The sequence below is a fragment of the Sesamum indicum genome, linkage group LG4 (genome assembly GCF_000512975.1).
Source record: "Sesamum indicum cultivar Zhongzhi No. 13 linkage group LG4, S_indicum_v1.0, whole genome shotgun sequence".
Classification (NCBI taxonomy): Eukaryota; Viridiplantae; Streptophyta; class Magnoliopsida; order Lamiales; family Pedaliaceae; genus Sesamum; species Sesamum indicum.
Window position 1 is genome coordinate 14,095,404 of NC_026148.1, and position 19,222 is coordinate 14,114,625.

At 35.9% G+C, this 19,222-nt stretch overlaps 1 protein-coding gene across 3 annotated transcripts in view; it reads left to right on the forward strand.

Annotated features, from left to right (window-relative positions):
• LOC105161025 (ubiquitin carboxyl-terminal hydrolase 12) overlaps positions 1,620-19,222 on the forward strand; it is a 22,609-nt gene continuing 5,006 nt past the window's right edge. The window contains exons 1-26 of one of the 3 annotated variants that reach the window (XM_011078579.2): positions 1,621-1,836; positions 2,216-2,285; positions 2,491-2,638; positions 2,726-2,883; positions 4,399-4,664; positions 4,739-4,957; positions 5,078-5,186; positions 5,266-5,381; positions 5,700-5,798; positions 6,943-7,052; positions 7,462-7,536; positions 7,897-7,975; positions 8,068-8,214; positions 8,279-8,359; positions 8,439-8,558; positions 9,026-9,148; positions 11,637-11,714; positions 11,823-11,911; positions 12,274-12,382; positions 12,461-12,529; positions 12,686-12,796; positions 16,970-17,025; positions 17,135-17,312; positions 17,408-17,509; positions 17,619-17,690; positions 18,004-18,069. In XM_011078579.2, coding sequence (XP_011076881.1) covers positions 1,807-1,836; positions 2,216-2,285; positions 2,491-2,638; positions 2,726-2,883; positions 4,399-4,664; positions 4,739-4,957; positions 5,078-5,186; positions 5,266-5,381; positions 5,700-5,798; positions 6,943-7,052; positions 7,462-7,536; positions 7,897-7,975; positions 8,068-8,214; positions 8,279-8,359; positions 8,439-8,558; positions 9,026-9,148; positions 11,637-11,714; positions 11,823-11,911; positions 12,274-12,382; positions 12,461-12,529; positions 12,686-12,796; positions 16,970-17,025; positions 17,135-17,312; positions 17,408-17,509; positions 17,619-17,690; positions 18,004-18,069 — 2,880 coding nt within the window. In that variant the 5' untranslated portion in view covers positions 1,621-1,806. Of the gene's footprint in view, positions 1,837-2,215; positions 2,286-2,490; positions 2,639-2,725; positions 2,884-4,398; positions 4,665-4,738; positions 4,958-5,077; positions 5,187-5,265; positions 5,382-5,699; positions 5,799-6,942; positions 7,053-7,461; positions 7,537-7,896; positions 7,976-8,067; positions 8,215-8,278; positions 8,360-8,438; positions 8,559-9,025; positions 9,149-11,636; positions 11,715-11,822; positions 11,912-12,273; positions 12,530-12,685; positions 12,797-16,969; positions 17,026-17,134; positions 17,313-17,407; positions 17,510-17,618; positions 17,691-18,003; positions 18,070-19,222 lie in introns of all 3 variants that reach the window. The other 2 variants (XM_011078580.2, XM_011078578.2) reach the window with 2 other exon arrangements.

Genomic DNA, 19,222 nt, shown 5'->3' on the forward strand with positions numbered 1-19,222 from the left:
TATTGGTGGAGCTATTCAAAGGGACATACTAGAATATCATCCCTGCCTTTTAATTTCATGTATTGAGACAAACACTATAAAAATGTGTTTTTCTTTTGGATATGTAATTTCCTCAAAGGAACGACACACCTTTCTACTAGCACATCTACAGAATCTCCATCTGTTGAAGCAATATAATCAAAACACGGGATAAACTCGTATCCCGTAACAATAATAAATCAAAGTAAACTAATACTATCAATATCGATTTCTTTTTTTATCCTAAATTTAATTCAAGTTTATTCTATCATTCAATTAAATAAATGGCCTAAAGGGATAAGTATACCGCCTTTCCCTGAGATTTGATATTATTATATGTAGACTTTATGTGGTTACATGCATTACTATTGACGTTTGTTTCCATCCAATAAATAGATTCTTCCGTTAGTCAAAAATTATGAAATTAGTTGATATTAGCAAAAGATTGAATGAAAATCCATATTTATCCTCGATTGACTACTGACTTGTTGAAGGTAAAACAAATCTTTTTCTGTCACATTACTATTATACATATTCACATGCGCAGGAGGTGCATCTTTACTCTTATAAAAGTAGTTTGGTCAGAAAAGATTTGTTGGACATATAATAAGTCAGCAGTAAGTCAATTAAGAGTACATATAATTTTTTTGTTTGCTAATATCAACAAATTTTATGAATTTAACTAAGGGAGTGATCTATTTATTGGATGAAAGTAAAAGTCATGAGTATTAGATATAATATTTCAAACAACCAAAAATTTCCATATAATTACACTAAACTTTAAAGGAAGACAGTACAATTATTCCTATAATAAAATGACTCATCATATAAAAAGTAGGGATAATTACACTCTCCTCCTCTGAGGTTTGGTATAATTACACGTAAATTATATCTAGCACCCCTGAGATTTGCTTTCATCTAACAAATAAGTCCCTCCGTTAGATAAAATTCACCAAATTTGCTGATGTTAACAAAAGAATTGGAAAAAAATTACATGTTTACCCATAATTGACGTATTACAGGTCAAATAAATTTTTTTATAACCAAATTACCCCCATACGTCTTCACGCTAATGCATGTGAGGAGGTATATGTCACAGTTATAAGGGTAATTTAGTCTGAAAAAATTATTTGACCTACAATAAATCAATAATAAGCCAATCGGGGGTAAATATCAATTTTCATTCATTTTTTTTATTAATATCAACAAATTTAGTGAATTTTTGACTCATATATGGACTTATTTGTTAGACGGAAGCAAACCTTAGGGGTGCTAGATGCAATTTGCCAAACCACTGGGATCTACATGTAAGTACACTAAACTTTAGGGGAGGGGAGTGTAATTATCCGTAAAAAGTAATTATTCATTTGTGTTTGTTACTTTTTTTGTAAAATATAACTTCTCAATGCTATATTAAATTCTTAATTAATGTTTCAATATTTTTATTTAATAATATAATTGTCAATCATAAAAAATTAAAAATTCAGGCACGCTAAGAGTAAAAAAGGGAATTTACTGCGTGCAGCATGGCATGGGGTAAAACTAAACTTGAATTTCTGGTCGCGAATACCCTAATTACCCCTGGAATTTGAACCTCCTTCTCACGCCCCAACTATTTTCTTCTCTGGATCGATCAGTACTTGATTTATACTTACAACCCCTTTCTCCCTCCGTCTTCTCTTCTCTCTTCTCTCTTCTCTCTTCTACACACACAAAACCGCAGAAATTCGTGTGACTTCTATCAGTTTGTCTCCGATTAACCGATCGTTCGGCGCTAATTTGCTCTCCATGACTCTCCTCACCCCTCCGCCAATCGATGTACGTAATCTTTTCCTGTTTATGCCCTGTTTTATGATACGTGGACATGTACGTATGGTGGTGTGAGTACACGCCGCTTTTGTGTGATTGACTTAGTTAATGGTTTCTCTTTTATTTGATTTGGCCTTTGGTTTTTTCTTTGTATCCAATTCAGTAGCTGGATTAGCGTTTTCTGTGGAGTTCAGACGATCTTTTGGCAATGGAATGTTGAGTTTTGCATTGATTTTGGTTTTAGGGGTTTGAGAGTTGATGCGGAACATACTGGTTAATGAATGGAATTGATTAATTTAGGGTTTGGATTTGGGAACAGTACACATGGGGAGGGTTATTAGATCCATTGTTTTTGACATTTGGTTTTGGTTTTGGTTTCTTTCTTTAGCAGACAGAGGATGACGAAATGCTGGTGCCCCATGCTGATTTTGCGCCTGAAGGGCCTCAACCCATGGAAGGTAGTGTTGCCTTACCTACTCGTAGAAACACTTTTATGTTACTTCCTCGTGAGAGTTTGTTGTTTGATTCTCTGAATTAGGTAATTTTAGGTTTTATTGTTGTGGCCATCTGTTATGGAATGCCTTTGTTTTTGAGGGCTCTGGGATTTGACTGGCTTTTCTTCCTCCCTTTTGGTTGGGGGTTCATAACTTTTGTACTATTCAGTTGCCTCTGGGGAACCGCCAAATACAGTGGAGACGCAAGCAGTTGATGATCCACCATCAGCACGGTTTACGTGGACGATTGAGAACTTTTCAAAGTTGAATGTGAAAAAACAGTATTCTGAAGTTTTCCTTGTGGGAGGATATAAATGGTACTTTATCTTTTGTTTTTCCACATTGTCTTTTATGGATTTGTTGTTTATGTTGGAGCTGACACAAAATACTTCTTTTTTCGTCAGGCGAGTGCTTATATTTCCGAAAGGGAACAATGTTGACCATTTGTCAATGTATCTAGATGTTGCAGACTCTGGAAATCTACCTTATGGTTGGAGCAGATATGCACAGTTCAGTTTGTCAGTTGTCAATCAAATTCAGAACAAATATACAATAAGGAAAGGTAAGCTTTTCCCAGCAGTTGCACATCCAATATTCCATTTGGAGATTTATTGAAATGGTAAAATAAGTTGCTGCCATACTAACTCTGATATTCTTGGTATTTCATTGGTTTTTGTCCAAATTCCGCTACTCATTGCTACACTTATTAAGATGATCCATAATATCTATTGGGTATTATATGATTATAGTAGTGAGTCAAACAAAACATAAAGATCTGTAGAAAAGTATGACATCTTTCTATTCAATCTTTAGTAATTGTATGACTGAATAAAAGACTCATCACGCAGAGTAAGTAGAACTTGCAGCTCATGGTAATTGGTTTTTTTGCAACTTTTCTCTAAATGAAGATTTGACTGAGCCTCCCTTTATTATAATTATTCTGTTTTACTAGAGCTAGCAGCAAGATAAATGACACTTTGCTGCCACCTGGAAAAGCATCTTGTTTGTCTTTAGCTCCTGTTATCATTATGTATGATTTTTAGAATTCCTTCTCATGCAGGGGCTGGCTTACCTTTTGTTTTTGTTTTTCTTTGGTCCCCCGTTTGTGTTATTTGAGATATGCCTCTGGTATTTCCATTTTCCAGAATTTCATAAGTAGTGCTTTTCTTCGTACTGATATACTTGTTTCATTAGTCATGGGAGATTGTCATGAGCCAGCCTAGTATATTTTTCAGATACAACTGTATCTCTCTAAAATGGATGGGCACACATGTATGTGCATATTGGACTGGCTTATATGTCCTACATTTCTGTGTTTGTTTTGGGGAAGGGGGTTTTTGTTACCTTTTGTTCTGAACTATATTCGGTATCCTCCATGAATACTTGTTTACACCTTAGAAATAAAAAACCATTTGATTTCCTTTATATTTAGCATTCAGCTTTGGAACCTATCCTGTCTGTTTATATTTAGGAATAACAAGAGAAGATAATTGGTCAACATGTTATTTACTGCCTTCATGTTATTGCCTTTGTTTTTTGTTTGTCTGAATGATTGATTTGGTCCTTGGACATTAATTCCATATGATAATGAAGAGGTTAATGTCAGCCTTGCTTGTTCTGAAAGATAATATTGAGAAATATGTTTATGTAGTTTGTCTTTATGGGGATTGTTTTTGAGGAGTAGTTGCCTCTTTGCCAATGGTGTGGGAAATCACTGAATTTGTGGAAAAAGGGATAGGTTATCATAGTGTAGGACATTGTAAGGTGTCTAGGCCTTGAAATTGGAGAAGGGACATGTATTTGAGTACATAAATCCTGGCCTTAACCATTGTTTTCTCTAGTTGCTTGATAAGCATAGTTTTCTAACTATTTGCTACATATAAATATTAATTGGTTTAATGGATCGTGTTCATATGCATGTGTTTGACTCAGTTGAACATATGTATGGATGTCCTATCCTTGCTCCTTCCTACTTCCTGGTTTCTTGCTATTTGCTCAGGCTTATGATTAGTTTCTTATAACTGATACTTTAGAATTGCTGGTTGGGTGATGGTTTTTGATAAACTCAATTCTGCAGATACACAACATCAGTTCAATTCTAGAGAAAGTGATTGGGGATTCACCTCATTCATGCCTCTTAGTGAACTTTATGATCCTGGTCGAGGTTATCTTGTGAATGATACATGTATAGTTGAGGCTGACGTTGCCGTTCGCAGAGTTGTTGATTATTGGTCACACGACTCAAAAAAAGAGACAGGTTATGTCGGCCTCAAGAATCAGGGTGCTACGTGTTATATGAACTCTCTCCTCCAGACATTATACCATATTCCATATTTCAGAAAGGTTGGCAGATGAGTGTAGTATTGTCTCCCATTTAACATTTCAGAGGAAAGCCCTAATTTTGAACTCTGTTGCAGGCTGTATACCACATGCCGACCACAGAAAATGATAACCCATCTGGAAGCATCCCTTTGGCTCTGCAGAGTTTATTCTATAAGCTGCAGTACAGTGATACAAGTGTAGCAACTAAGGAGTTGACAAAGTCTTTTGGTTGGGATACATATGATTCTTTTATGCAGCATGATGTTCAAGAACTGAACAGAGTCCTTTGTGAAAAACTTGAAGACAAAATGAAAGTAATATGTCTAATAGCTTATGCTTCCTAGCCATAAATAAATGAAACAAAAAAGTTACATCTTTTTACCCCTTTGCCTCTGCAGAATTGGATGCTTATTTTACTATTGTTGTTTTTACAGGGAACAGTGGTAGAGGGCACAATACAACAGTTATTTGAAGGGCACCATATGAACTACATAGAATGTATTAATGTGGACTACAAATCAACAAGAAAGGAATCATTTTATGGTATGCCTCTACCACCCAAGTGGAATGACTTCACATCATGATGCTGTTTTTCATCTATTGATAATTTTTTACATCTCAGATCTGCAGCTTGACGTCAAAGGCTGTAAAGATATCTATGCTTCTTTTGACAAATATGTCGAAGTGGAACGTCTTGAGGGTGACAACAAGTATCATGCTGAACAATATGGATTGCAGGTTGACTTTCTTCTAGTTTCTTCATCTGCTTTTTACCTGGGAGCAGGTTGCATAAACACTGCACTTTGGTGCATTAAAACTTGGCAACTGATCAAAACTTATCAAATACCGATCAAATCTTTCTGCGGGTCATCAGAAAAATTCAAAACGGGGGAAAGGAAGAAGAGAAAAAAGGGCAATGCTGAGATAAATATTAATTAGAAAATCTCTTGAAAAGCTTGTTGCTTATAATTTTACCAAAAGCAACTCTGCCTTCTGTTATTACTTATAGGATTTGTGTTTTCATTTTCATGTCTGAGGTAACTGCATGCTTTTCAGGATGCTAGGAAGGGTGTCCTTTTCATTGACTTCCCTCCTGTTCTTCAGCTTCAGTTAAAAAGATTTGAATATGATTTTGTTCGCGATACTATGGTTAAGGTAAGTGGCCAATTAGAAGCCCTCTTGTTGGTTTAGCTGTATGCTTATGTATCCATACAATATTTGCTTCTAATTTGTTTATCCATAAATTGGGCTCTGAATTAGGTCTCATTGAGTATGGTACTTAAGATTTCTTTTACCCCCCTCATATCACAATTGTATAGGCTGACAGTTCAGTGCTTTTTGTTGAGGTAAATGAGTTTTTCGTGATTGATCAAAATGTATAGCAGAGTTATAGTTTCCACTGTTGGCACTGACGAACAGTTGGAGGATGTTCATGCGTGATTTGTTCTCTTCTACCATGCTAGGATTTAATGGAGTTGTAAAAATTGGACACAGTTATGTAACTTCGATCCAACTGACAGTATTGTTGTTAACATTTCTCAATGTTTGTATAGTAAAAAAACTGTAGACTGATCTGAACCTGGATCATTAATACAATTCTGGAAACGTAACTTGCTTGTAATGTGATCATTACAAGATATTTTGATCCGTGAACTATTTCTTTAACCACTCTCTGAAATTTGCATTCATGTTCCGTGGATCAATCTATGATCTGGATTTAATTTCCGTTTTAGTTGGATATTTTAGTTGTCTACAAGTTCTGTGGAGATGTGATCTTAAGTGCAGTTTTCCTGGACATGAAACTTTCACTCGTCGTTGTTCTTGTTTTGAATGGAGAGTTTTGATTTGAAAATGGAGGCCAAGGTCCAAGATGACTCAAAAGATTTATTTTATCTGGTTACTGTGGTTTTCTTCTACCAACATTTTGGAGCTTGATCTATTTTTTCGTGCAATGCAAATTAGGGCCTATTTGTTTGTGTTTTCATTTTCCATTTTCAGCTTCCAATGGAAAATATGTATTTTCAATTTTATATAGGTTTTCATGTGAAATGAGAATGCGCTTGGATTAGTTAATGGTATTGTGTTTTATATTGAACTGTGGTGGCAAACCAATATGTTGTCAGTGAAAATACATATAAACAAACATGGTTGTCTCTTTAAGTACTGTTTTGAAAATGAAAACACAAACAAAGAGGCCTAAGTTGCTTAGAAAAGGCTTTTTGTGGAACACTTTTATCTCATATTCATCGTCACCTATCCAGACATTAACCACAATTACTTTTTATATTTGATTAAACAGATAAATGATCGATATGAGTTCCCTTTGCAACTTGATCTTGATAGAGAGAATGGAAAATATTTATCTCCTGAGGCAGATAGGAGTGTTCGCAACCTATACACTCTTCATAGGTATCTTCTTCCATTCGTGTACTTCAATTGGATGCTTTATCAGGTTATTTGTTTTTATGAGATGAATTGATAAAAAATATACCTGGATGTGCTTTGTTACTTATTACATTTCCTCATCTTTCCTGAGAATGTAAAGCTGCTTTCATGATTCTTGTTATGTATTCTGTCACCTGCACCTGCTCCTGTTTACTGTGCTAAGTTGGTGGATCTTCATGCTGATTAAAGCTTGAGATAATCATTAAATTTTCGCATCTGTTTCTTGCCCCCACATGTCCTGCTGGTGATTTTGGTTCTTATTCCCTTCCCTTTTTTTGGTTCTATGCATGTTAAGTAAATGACGTTTTGATAACTGCAGCAGAGATTAACACACATGACTTCTAGTACTAAATTTTGCTGTCTTTGTTTATAGTGTTCTGGTTCATAGTGGTGGAGTTCATGGTGGACATTATTATGCTTATATCAGGCCAACCCTTTCTGATCAATGGTATGTACTGTGTTTACAAGTTTTACGTCGTGTTTCTTTCCTGTCTTCCCTTTTGTTTCTATTTTCCTTCTGTGTGTGCGTGATATTTTCATTGTCTTTGAAATGCATGATGAATCTTTCAGTGGTGCTACGGTGGTTTGAGAATGTTATGACGCATTTTATTATGAATTTGCCTTATCGATGCTTCTTCATCGCATTCTTGAGCTGGTCATTTTTGCTGGTGGTTTACATGTCATGCTTGCACTCTACATTTGACTCCTTATCACTGCTTCAGCTTTTGGATATCACCTACATATCCTGTAGAATGTGGATTTTAGTTGCATGTTATGTTGGTTACAGCTCCTATGTTTTCTGCTTTAGGCTAAAATTTGATGATGAACGTGTAACCAAAGAAGACATGAAGAGGGCACTGGAAGAGCAATATGGTGGTGAAGAAGAGGTAGGTTTTTTCGTTACCTGCTTGAAGGATTTATAACATAACGGCTTGCGGTTGCATTCTATCTTATTCTCACCATTTCCTCACTGGTGCAGCTACCGCAGACAAACCCTGGATTCAACAATTCACCATTCAAATTTACAAAATATTCAAATGCCTACATGCTTGTTTATATACGTGAAAGCGACAAGGAGAAAATAATTTGCAATGTGGATGAGAAGGACATAGCAGAACATCTAAGGGTAAGACTTGTAACTTTTTGTTTTTTGATAATATTTGTTTCCAACTCATTGGATTTGTATCCAGATACGGTTAAAGAAAGAGCAGGAAGAGAAGGAGCAAAAGAGAAAGGAAAAAGCTGAGGCACATCTGTACACAATTATCAAGGTTTGTCAGTTTTATTTTTTCTTGTCCTTTTCCAGTTGTTACACATGAAAGAAATTTTTTTTTTGGATTCTATTTATAGGTTGCTCGTGATGAGGACCTAGTTGAACAAATTGGAAAGGAGATACATTTTGATCTTGTGGATCATGAAAAAGTTCGCCATTTTCGTATTCAGAAGCAGTTACCTTTTAATACTTTTAAGGTATCCTTACAACGTCTTGTATTTTCTGTAGATTTTTGTTTTATGTTCTTTGGGTTAGATTCACTGATAACTGTGTGCAAAAAGTGGAAGGAGTTGGCCCCATAAATGTACCTTCATAATTGGGTTCTCTTAATTTGTTGAGGTGCTGCTGCCAGTTCACACCTTAGGTAGAATATGGTTGGTTGAGTTTATGGTGACTCTTTTCATGTATCAAAAGTGATATTCCTTTAACTGAAAGAGGAACTGGAAATTCAGAAATGCAGATTTAGCTAGTCTAAGGTTTCAGCATGGTTAGCGGAGTTTCGTACTTAAAAAGATTTAGTTTGTTAACCTGATTGGCAGTTTTAACATGATGCATGAAATTCCCTTCTTTTCTGAGGGGAGAGGGATGATTGCTTTTGAGATACATGAACTACAATTTCAGCATGAAATTGGCTTCTTTATCTTATTATCATGTCAATTTGCAGGAAGAAGTTGCCAAGGAGTTTGGAATACCTGTGCAATTTCAACGCTTCTGGTTATGGGCAAAGCGGCAAAATCATACATACCGTCCAAATCGGCCACTAACACCTCAAGAGGAAGCTCAGTCTGTACGTAGTTTTTTATTTGATTTATATACTTTTTGCTCTGTCTCACCTTGGCCGGTGCTCTTGAGTTATGAGAATTAATTTAAACCCTGTATTGGGAATTGAAGAGCCCTCGATCTCTTATGGTCTATTTGGACATAGATGATTCTCTAGAATATTTCATTTTTTTTCAGATTAATCTCAGTTAAAATAAGAAAATGTTTGTTTGTCAACCTTCTGTCCTTGCATATTGTGCATGTATACCATGTACATTGAGCAACTTTACGAATACATTTATATCATTTTCCACTTTAGATTTTTTCCATAAAATCTTGAGTTTACGTAGTGTAGGCAATTTAATTTTAAAATTGTGATGGAGGGATTGCAATTTTAATGCTTGAGTTATGTCACATGATGCCGTTATTGTAAATGCAAGTAGTACTTGGAGAAATGAGTTTGTTGATGATGACGAGATGAAAGCTGGTTTGAAGTATGTTTTGCCTCTTGGTACTTCTTAAGGCTATATTGGGTCTTGGTTTCACTTAGATCAAAGATCTAAATGTACCGTCGGTGTTTACTTGATGTTGATACTTTGTCAACTAATATAGAATTTGGCTTTTGTCTTTTTCAGATACCATCTTACTCTCATTGACTAGGTGAAACAGAAAAGAGGTCTTTGTTAGGAGGTCTTTTCTGGGAAAATTTGGATGAACTCCCAAAAAAGGGTGTAATGTGATGTAATTTGGGATTGAGTGCTTAAGTTGTGAAAATTGGGTTTTGATTTGATAAAGGAATGTCGTTTGCAATAATTTATTTATTTTTTGGATACTTTTCTGAGTCCAATAGGTTGATGGCAACTCTAGGCTGATCTTTTCTGTGAGAGAAACTCTTTTTGGGGATGAGATCAAAATGATGTATGTGTGGATTAAATAGAGGTTAGCTCATTGAAGGGTTGATAGTTGAACAGAAGGATGTTAGAAACAAAACTGAAGAAATTTTGAAAAACCATCCTGAGGTTGTATTTATCCACTTAGAATTCGAACGGTTCTGTCAATGTGGGAAAGAGGAGTTTGGGCAATGTTCATATGTACTGATTTTTGATGTGTTTTGGTGTCTAAAGGTCTGTATATATTCATATCATATGCAAATCCTAACTCATTACACAAGTGATATATTCTGAGGAGAGAGACAGTGTGTTACCTGAACCAAATAACATCATTTGAGCAACTGCAACATAACTAACTTGAAAACCATACCCATTTGTCTGGTTACCCTCTGACCTGGTGATACTTGGCTCGAAAAGTTGAGCTTATGTGATAGTTTTGTGACTATAAGGGCGTTATCCCGTTGGTAAGGTGTTCTACTCACACACGGATGCATTGTGTTCCTTGGACAGTTAAAAGAGTTCAACTGCAGGAGCTGAGTTATTATTAACCCGGGAAGTAACTCATCCTAGATTTAGTGTCTTCCTTCCCGTCCCTACTTTCATTGTGCAAATTAATGGAATCATTCTTGCCCTAGGTCATTTAGTCTTCTTAGATTTTAGTATTACTTTGTGAATTGCAAGGACTTGGTGATATTTAAAATTAGTTTAATCTCAAAGGAATGAGAGAATCATCGCATATACTGTTGCGGCAGAAGTTTCTTGTATTGTGTGCATCTGATGGTTATTCTTAGTTTATCCCTGGTTGTTTTGGTTTTATGTTTACTCCCTTCCTTTGACCCAATTATATTTAAATTCCAAAATTGCCCCATGCAGCTTGGTAAGAGTGAATAAAATTTATCCTCCTTATCTTTCAACTGATTTTGATTATTACCTGAACACACTAAAGTAGAGTAAATTTGATTTTGAATTGTTGCAAGGGCTGAGGCATCTTGGTGAATTTTCTTAAAATTTTTAGTATTTCGTGTGCCGAACAGTGGTTATGGAGGGAGAACTAAGACTGGAAATGATGCATGATATCGTAATAGGTATTCAGTATCTTGATGAAACCCTATAAGTTCATATTGAAGCAGAAGCAGAGTATGTGTGTACTAACACTATCTTGGCATTCTCAAATTTAGTAAAATTCCAGTTGCTTAAGCACAACCGAAACCATGCCTTCTTCAGCTACCATACAAATAGATTCTTTCGTATGGTTATATTCTCTTGCTTACACTGATGAATTAGGAAGGGACGAAAGATGTGTACAACAATATCTATGATGAGATCATCCCCTAATGTGATTGGATGAGGAATGAATAAGAATAAAGACTGTAGCTGGTGCTAATATCTGGAAATTTGGTTCCATTGTTTCCATTACATGTATAGGCAATTTAATTGTAGACGTTCACCAGATTGTGGGTTATTTGGCTACTTGGTTCAAAAATGTTGCCCATGATTTTACTAATGTTTTGTTTCCGCAAATCTTCTTGTACGGTTTTGAGTTTTGTCGTTGCTATCTTCGTTTGTGTTGTCTTTTAGTCATTGAATATTTTGCATATATTTATGTTTTTTTGCTTTAACGGTCAGGTTGGTCAATTAAGAGAAGTATCCAACAAAGCAAATAATGCTGAGCTAAAGTTGTTTTTGGAAGTAGAACTTGGATTAGTAAGATGCCAATCACTCATTCAATCTTCATTTTTGCTGATTTTTACATGATTTTCCTTGCTCATTGACTTGTGTTCTCTCCCTTTATGTCCATAAAAACTAATGTAGGATATGCAGCCTATTCCTCCACTGGAGAAGACTAAGGAGGATATTCTTTTGTTTTTCAAACTTTATGATCCAATTGAGGAGAAACTGCGGTATGGCTTATTATGTGCTAAGTATATCATTATATCTGACATTGCCATTGTAGAGTATAGGTCCTTATTATGTTTGAATGTTGTTCAACATGTAAGTTTTCATTTATTTTAAAATATGTTTGACCTACCCTATGCAATGGACAGATCTGAATCTGATCTTCTCAATCTGTCGGAATAGGATGCTTTACTCGGAAATGAGATTGAATTGTGCCTAAGCGCTTATATAGAATTTTAACTGTTGATTATCAATAGCTAAAAACTGTGCAATATTGCTATAAAAACAAGATCCAAATCTCAGTTTTATGTCACCTGTCTTGCTTATGCAGAATTTCATCTGCTTACAGTTTATTGTTGGTGATTAGGTATGTTGGACGGCTTTTTGTAAAAGGCAATGGCAAGCCAATGGAGATATTGAAAAAGCTTAATGAAATGGCAGGCTTTGCTCCTGACGAAGAAATTGAACTCTTTGAGGTGAACTCTTCCCTGTTTTGTCGAAAATTAGAAGTTCTGAAAGTTTCCACCATTTCTTACCCCTACATTTATCTGCAGGAAATTAAGTTTGAACCTAGTGTCATGTGTGAACACATCGATAAGAAGCTTAGCTTTCGTGGCAGTCAGGTTTACTGTTATCATGACCTACTGCATACCTTTTTCCTTCAACCCGTCAATTTCTGTCCTTTCCTAAAATAAGTCAATCAGGTTTATTTTGTATGAAAATTTTTATGAGCCATGCCTGACTATGATTGTTTCCTCTGGCCCTTCCCTTGTTTGCAGCTTGAAGATGGGGATATCATTTGTTTCCAAAAATGCCCTCAAGGTCAGAACAGTGAAGAGTGCCGATATCCTACCGTCCCTGCATTTTTGGATTATGTGCATAATCGCCAGGTATACTCTTAATGGTTTAACTAACTTATGGACTTGGTTGGATTTGAAATGATCATTCTTTCTTCTGGTGTTCCTTTATATGGACCAGCGGTCTTTTGGAAATCGATTATGAGTATTGCATGGTCCTTTATCATCTATAAGCTTACCTTCTTATTGAACTGATGTTGAGAAATAATGTCTATTTGTTGTAATTTAGTTGATCCATGTGGATCATAAAAGCAATATGAGATTCTTACATGGTTGGTAGTTCTATTATCTTCAACTTTTAGTGTGAACTTTCAAATTAGAGAGAATGAGGCGTCGGGAAGATAGTTCTTTCTTGTAGTCTGACTCTGCTTTTCAAGTCAGGAGAGCCATTAATTCAAATGCTGGATAATTGTAGGTTTGGAACTGAGGTTGAGGAGAAAGTTATTTATGGAAGGGCTTGATTTGTAAGTGTTGGGGATAATTACACGGACACCCTTCAGCTTTGTTCAAATTACTAAAAGAATTCAATCTAGGTTCGCCAATTGTTTTGGCACCCCTCTGCTGATGATGTTTTTATTGCAAATTCCCACTTCAACAAATTACTGCTGGGGATAAGCTGATTTTATCAAAGAAAGAGTTGGAAATCAAAGTGTACCCTTTTAACTTTTTGGTAGTTTGGGCGGAAGTACCTTCCAAATGAATGGGGTATGCTTGATACTAGAAAATATTTCAGTGTGTCTAAATAATATTTTCACAGGAGTTGAAATTTCAACTAAATTTATTTACTAATTTATAAATTTCATGCTTATCATTTTTACCATTTCTTCACATTAAGTAGACTCCTAAATTTTAGTTCTTTTAAAATTTTTGGCTTTATATTTCAACACTGTTATTAGGAAGTTATAATCTTTCAAATTATATGGGAAAAGATATCAAATGCTGTCTCATTTTCTAACCAATTTTTAAGTTTCTCATATCATAAACCAATATATCCAATTTTTAAGTTTCTCATATCATAAACCAATATATTCAAGTTTTAACATCTAAAATGTTTTGAAGCCATAATCATCTCATATGAAAGAAGAAATTAATCACTGAAGTTATGTTTTAAACACTTTAATATTTTCTCTCATATTTTTTCCAATTTATCTTAACTTTTACTTTTAGTTATGTTATTTAATTAATTAACTACTCAACTAACTAATCATATATTAGAGAAAAAAATAAATGGATTATTTTAAGTATACTATTAATGAAATAAATATTACAAGAGAGCCTTCTCTTTTTTTCTTTTTCTTCTTCAACCCCACGGTCTGCACCCCACCATGCCCCAAACAACACACATCACTGTATCTTGTGCCACATCCTAATCCCACAATCCTGTCTCTTCTGCCTGTCCCATCAAGATCCCTCATAAGTTACATAGTCCCCAGCCTAACTTTCTACCACCCACATCACCCACTGACATCCACCTCCAAGTACCCATCCCAACCTCACCTAGCTCACGTGCTGCCAACCCCCTAAGCCGCCACAATTCTTGAAACACTTGCCAAGTCTTGCTCCAAAATGTACGTGGCGTACCCAAAGTGAACATATAGATATAGATATACATTATATTAATATGTATAATATTCGTAGAATATTATAATAGGTAAATTACATCGAGCTCATGAGGTTTGACATATACATATAGATACCTCCTTGTTATTTGGGAAAGTACCAATACCCTCATGATTTGAATGGCTGTCCAACAATTTGCCAAGTTGTTAGTCTCCGTTAGGTTTCATCCTTTTTTTGAGATGAACTGAACAAAATGCTCTTATGCTCTCATGGACTATAATTTCTAATTCTACTTTTTAAATCTTCTGAAATTGTTTATGGGCTAAGTGGACATTTTTTTTCACAATTTTTTTATACGTCTCATGAATATGAATGACGAATCCAAAAATTCTAGATAATTCCAGAAAATGGAAAGATCCCCTAGCTTCTTGGATAGGATTTCGCTGCAGGTGATTGAAAGTCAAGATCGCAAGGACTCCTCTTGAGAAGTGGCCACAGTTTAAGCCCATAGGTTAACCGCTTAGGTAAGGTCTTCTTTGCTCATTCTCCTTAGAATGTGACGAAAAGTAAGGCTAGCTTGTTCTTACCAAGAATGAGAGGGGGAAGACTTGACCAACAACACAGGTAGCTAGGGAGAGGAACATAGACACTTGGAAGGAGGGAGAAAAAGGACTAGAATACAGAACTTTAAGAGCATGCAAAGTACGCTTCACTTTCATAGCATTCCATCTTCCTTATTGTGAACTTGAATTTGCTCACTGAGCTTAGCTATTGTTTCTAGAAGATATTCGTAGAGCCCACAGCTCCATTCCGCTACTTATGATTCTTCCTTGTGACCTTAGGATGGATGTTCTTGCTTCCATTCCTTTGCTCAATACAGAGCAAACTCTGATCCCTATGGTCACCTTACACTAGTAGTTGTGCTGGTCTTTCTATTGACTGAATTAGAGGTGACAGTGATGCAACGGCCTGGATTCAAGGTCTGGATCTTGGTACCAAAAGCAAGTCTCCGCATATAATGAATTGTGAAGAGACGAGGAAGGGGAAAAACTCCTCTTGGAAAAGGCAAGAGCGCCAAGCGCATGCGTGTACGCGAAAGGAGAGCTAGAGGAATGGGAAGACAAGAGAATTCCTAGGTATTCCATATACCAAAATAAATGATTTAAATAGAATGAAGAAAGGACTAAGGTCACAGTGAGATCTTTGTTTTTCTTTCTAAGGTAAGGACTAAGGTCACAGTGAGATCTTTGTTTTTCTTTCTAAGGTAAGGACTAAGGTCACAGTGAGTTTAAGGAGAACGAGGTGCTTACTGTAGAATCACGATTGCATGAGTGAAAGTTTGGGCCTTCAAGTGATCCTACTCACTAGATATGAATTTTTCCAGAACCATTGTGGAAGAGTAGTTTAAGGAATACTGAATCCTCTTCCTCCTTTATTGTTATGTAGCAATAGAAGCCTGCTTATGCTGCTTCGGTGGTGCTTTTTCGCATTCTCTTCGCTCTGGACACGAGCGCTAGTGGATACTGGGAGGGTGCAAGCGAAGCATGTTGTTCGTAATGGAAAGAAAGATAGCATTACTGTGCCTCTTTGTTGGGCCACTTGTGTAGGCCCTATGAAAGAGGAAGATTAATGACCTGACTGAAGGGGAGGCGGGTAGAAGAGCAAGCTGAGTTTAGACTCTTGGACTACACTAGGCCCACAGGGAAAACTATGACTGGTCAGCTGGGAACCACTAGTCCTGGTAGCCATCCTGATCTGTCATGGATTAAAAGAGATGGGCATTGTTTTTTTAACTTTTTTTTAAAAAAGAAAAAATAGAGCAATGGCAAAATTGACGATTCTAGCCCTCCATCCAAGGATTACATAATTTCTTCTAACATCATGGGTGTATTGGTATCAAACAATGAAGGAATATTCTTAATTATATGAGACCTTCGTCATAATGTACTCTATATAACAATGTGTTGTATATGCATGCACCGATTTTGTATGTGTAGATAGAGAGAGATGTCTGTCTGCATGTGTATGTGTATGTCTGTAGATACACATAAATAAAGTCATTTAAATTTGAAAATCATAGGCAGACATGATTTTGTTCCAAATAGAATTTTATCATTTTGATAGAATTTTCCTTTTTTGGCTGTATACTGGAGGGGAAAATTGTCCTTTCACTCATACCGTTTACTAATTTCTCGGCAAACATTGGGATGGGTCTAGGCGTGATTATGCAAGAGATAGAGTTTTGGTAATTTCACCAAGCCTTTGGGAGGTTTCCAACTTTCCGTGTGATTCTTCTTGAATTTATGACTAACTCTTATGTGAGCGTCCTTTCTCATTTATTGATCAGCAACCAACAAGTATTGTATGCGAGAATTTCAAATATCATAAATTGCATCATTTTCCATCATCAAGGAGACCACTAGGAAGTGGGAATATTACATTTAATCTTGTTAATGTAATAGCTTATTCTTATAGGTAGGAAAAGTTGGAGAGCAAAAATTCGGTTAATTTAACCAGTAGACTATAAAACACTGAGGATGATTATATGAGTTAATGATTTGTGCTAATGCTGTTTATCTTTGTAACTTCTATTCACCTTTTTTTTCCCCTGGTCACATGTTAAGTAGCTATTTTGATGGTTCATAGGTGGTTCGCTTCCGTTCACTGGAGAAGCCGAAGGAAGATGAATTTTGTCTAGAACTGTATGAATCTTGGTTCATAAACTTTGAATTCTATGATATATTGCTTGTGGTTGAGCTGTTCTTTATCCTTTCTGTGAAATTTTGTTAGTAATAAAATAATAATTTTCAGGTCAAAACATAACAACTATGATGAAGTTGTTGAAAGTGTTGCCCGCCATCTTGGCTTGGATGATCCATCTAAAATACGGCTTACTTCTCATAACTGCTATTCGCAGCAACCAAAGCCTCAACCTATTAAGTACCGAGGAGCTGAACGACTTACAGACATGCTTGTTCACTACAACCAGGTAAGTTATAATGTTGGTGCAATGGATTAGAGAGCTGGTTGACATCTATTGTCATTGTTTGTCTATTGAAAACATCTTTTCCTTGTCTGTTACAGATTTCGGATATATTATACTATGAGGTATTGGATATCCCTTTACCTGAACTGCAAGGCCTTAAAACTCTAAAAGTCGCTTTCCATCATGCCACCAAAGACGAAGTGAGTGTTATTCCAGTACCTGTTCTGACTTTTTGTTTTATACACCCGCTCTGATGTGTATATACCAACTTCCTCACCGTAATTCATTTTTTTAATCAACACTTTTCAGGTTGTCATTCATACCATCAGGTTACCGAAACAGAGCACTGTAGGGGACGTCATTAGTGATCTCAAGACTAAGGTGAGCCTTGCAATTTTTCTGTTCAGTGTAGAGTAACAATAGTTGAGAAAAGCATGAAAACTAGGCTGTCCCCTGATGGCAATTCAAAAAAGCTATTTTTCTACCTATGATCCCCTGAAATAATGGATTTTCCGTCTTTCTAAAGACTTTCATGGCACATTAGTTTTTCTTGATCTGTTTTTCAAATTCCTTGCTGAACATCTTATTTCTTGCAAATTATTTTGCAAAATGTTGTGCTTCTAGTCATGTTTTGGAAAAGTTCCATTAAATATCTAGAGGTGAAAGAATCTCATATTTATTCTGATTATGGCAGGTAGAGTTATCTCATCCAGATGCAGAACTGAGATTGCTGGAGGTTTTCTATCATAAGATATATAAGGTAAATAATTCTGCAAATTATATTATTATTGTTGGGCATCATTTTGTAGTAATACAAACATGATACATTTTGTTGGAGAACCTCTTGTCCTTGCAAAGCCATATACTCTGTCTTCTTCTGTTGCTATCTTAGAGAACAGGTTTTGATGAATGATTGAGCATTTTCATCTGGGATTTCTGCTGATACTTTTAATTCCAGTCTCAAGAACTTGTATATAGTCATCATTATTTCCTGCACTTGTGAATTTCTACCTTTTCCTTTCACTTGCCTTCAGACATGTTTTACCAACCCTAAGTTTGAAATCCAGCACTACTAGCTGCTGTGTATTTGGTTCATATATTTTCTGCATAGCTAAGCAAATCTCATTATTTTCCTTGTGCTCGAGTTTTGTTTTTCTCCTATGAGGTCTTCTTTCGTACTGGATTGTCAGGCAGTTACCTGTTGGATATTGGATCTTCTCAGGTTCTGAATACAAGAAAAGCAATCTTTATGATTGATAATGTTAACCTGTTATGGCTGATACAGAGTGGTTGTTAGTACCCTTAATTGAAAACTGAATAAGCTATGCTTTTGAACTTCTACATTTACCATTGCGTTTCTTAACCTTGCTAGTTTCACTGAATCTTGCATTAAGTGCACGCCCTGGAATTTCTATTGGATCCATCTACCACTGTTACAATACTGTCAAAGATGTGATCTTGATGCAGTTCTTTTATGAGCAACCAGTATCCACATGCCTTTTGAAATGGCTAATATAATTTCTCTGTATGCTTGGAAAGCAAGGACGTAGAGCAAGCATTTTTACAATGTAGGATTGAAGGTGGTGGTAAAGTTTGAATCAATATCCTACCTAGACATATTGCCGCTGAACCGACTCAGTGATCCTGATCCGTCAGTTAATGGCTGCGCTCCCCCTATCACTGCACTCAAGTAGGGCTGTTCATTGTAGGCGAGCATCAACTTTTTCCAGCCTATTGGTCTTGGACAAGTATTTTGCCTTTTGGAAAATGCATGGATCAAGCTTTTTGGCACAAACAAAATAATGATTCAGACTTGGCTTGGGGATAAAGCCTTTGGGCAACCCTTTCTCATGTTAATTAGTGCTTGTTCTACTGCAATACTTACATATATGAGGTCTAGTTATCTTTTGAAA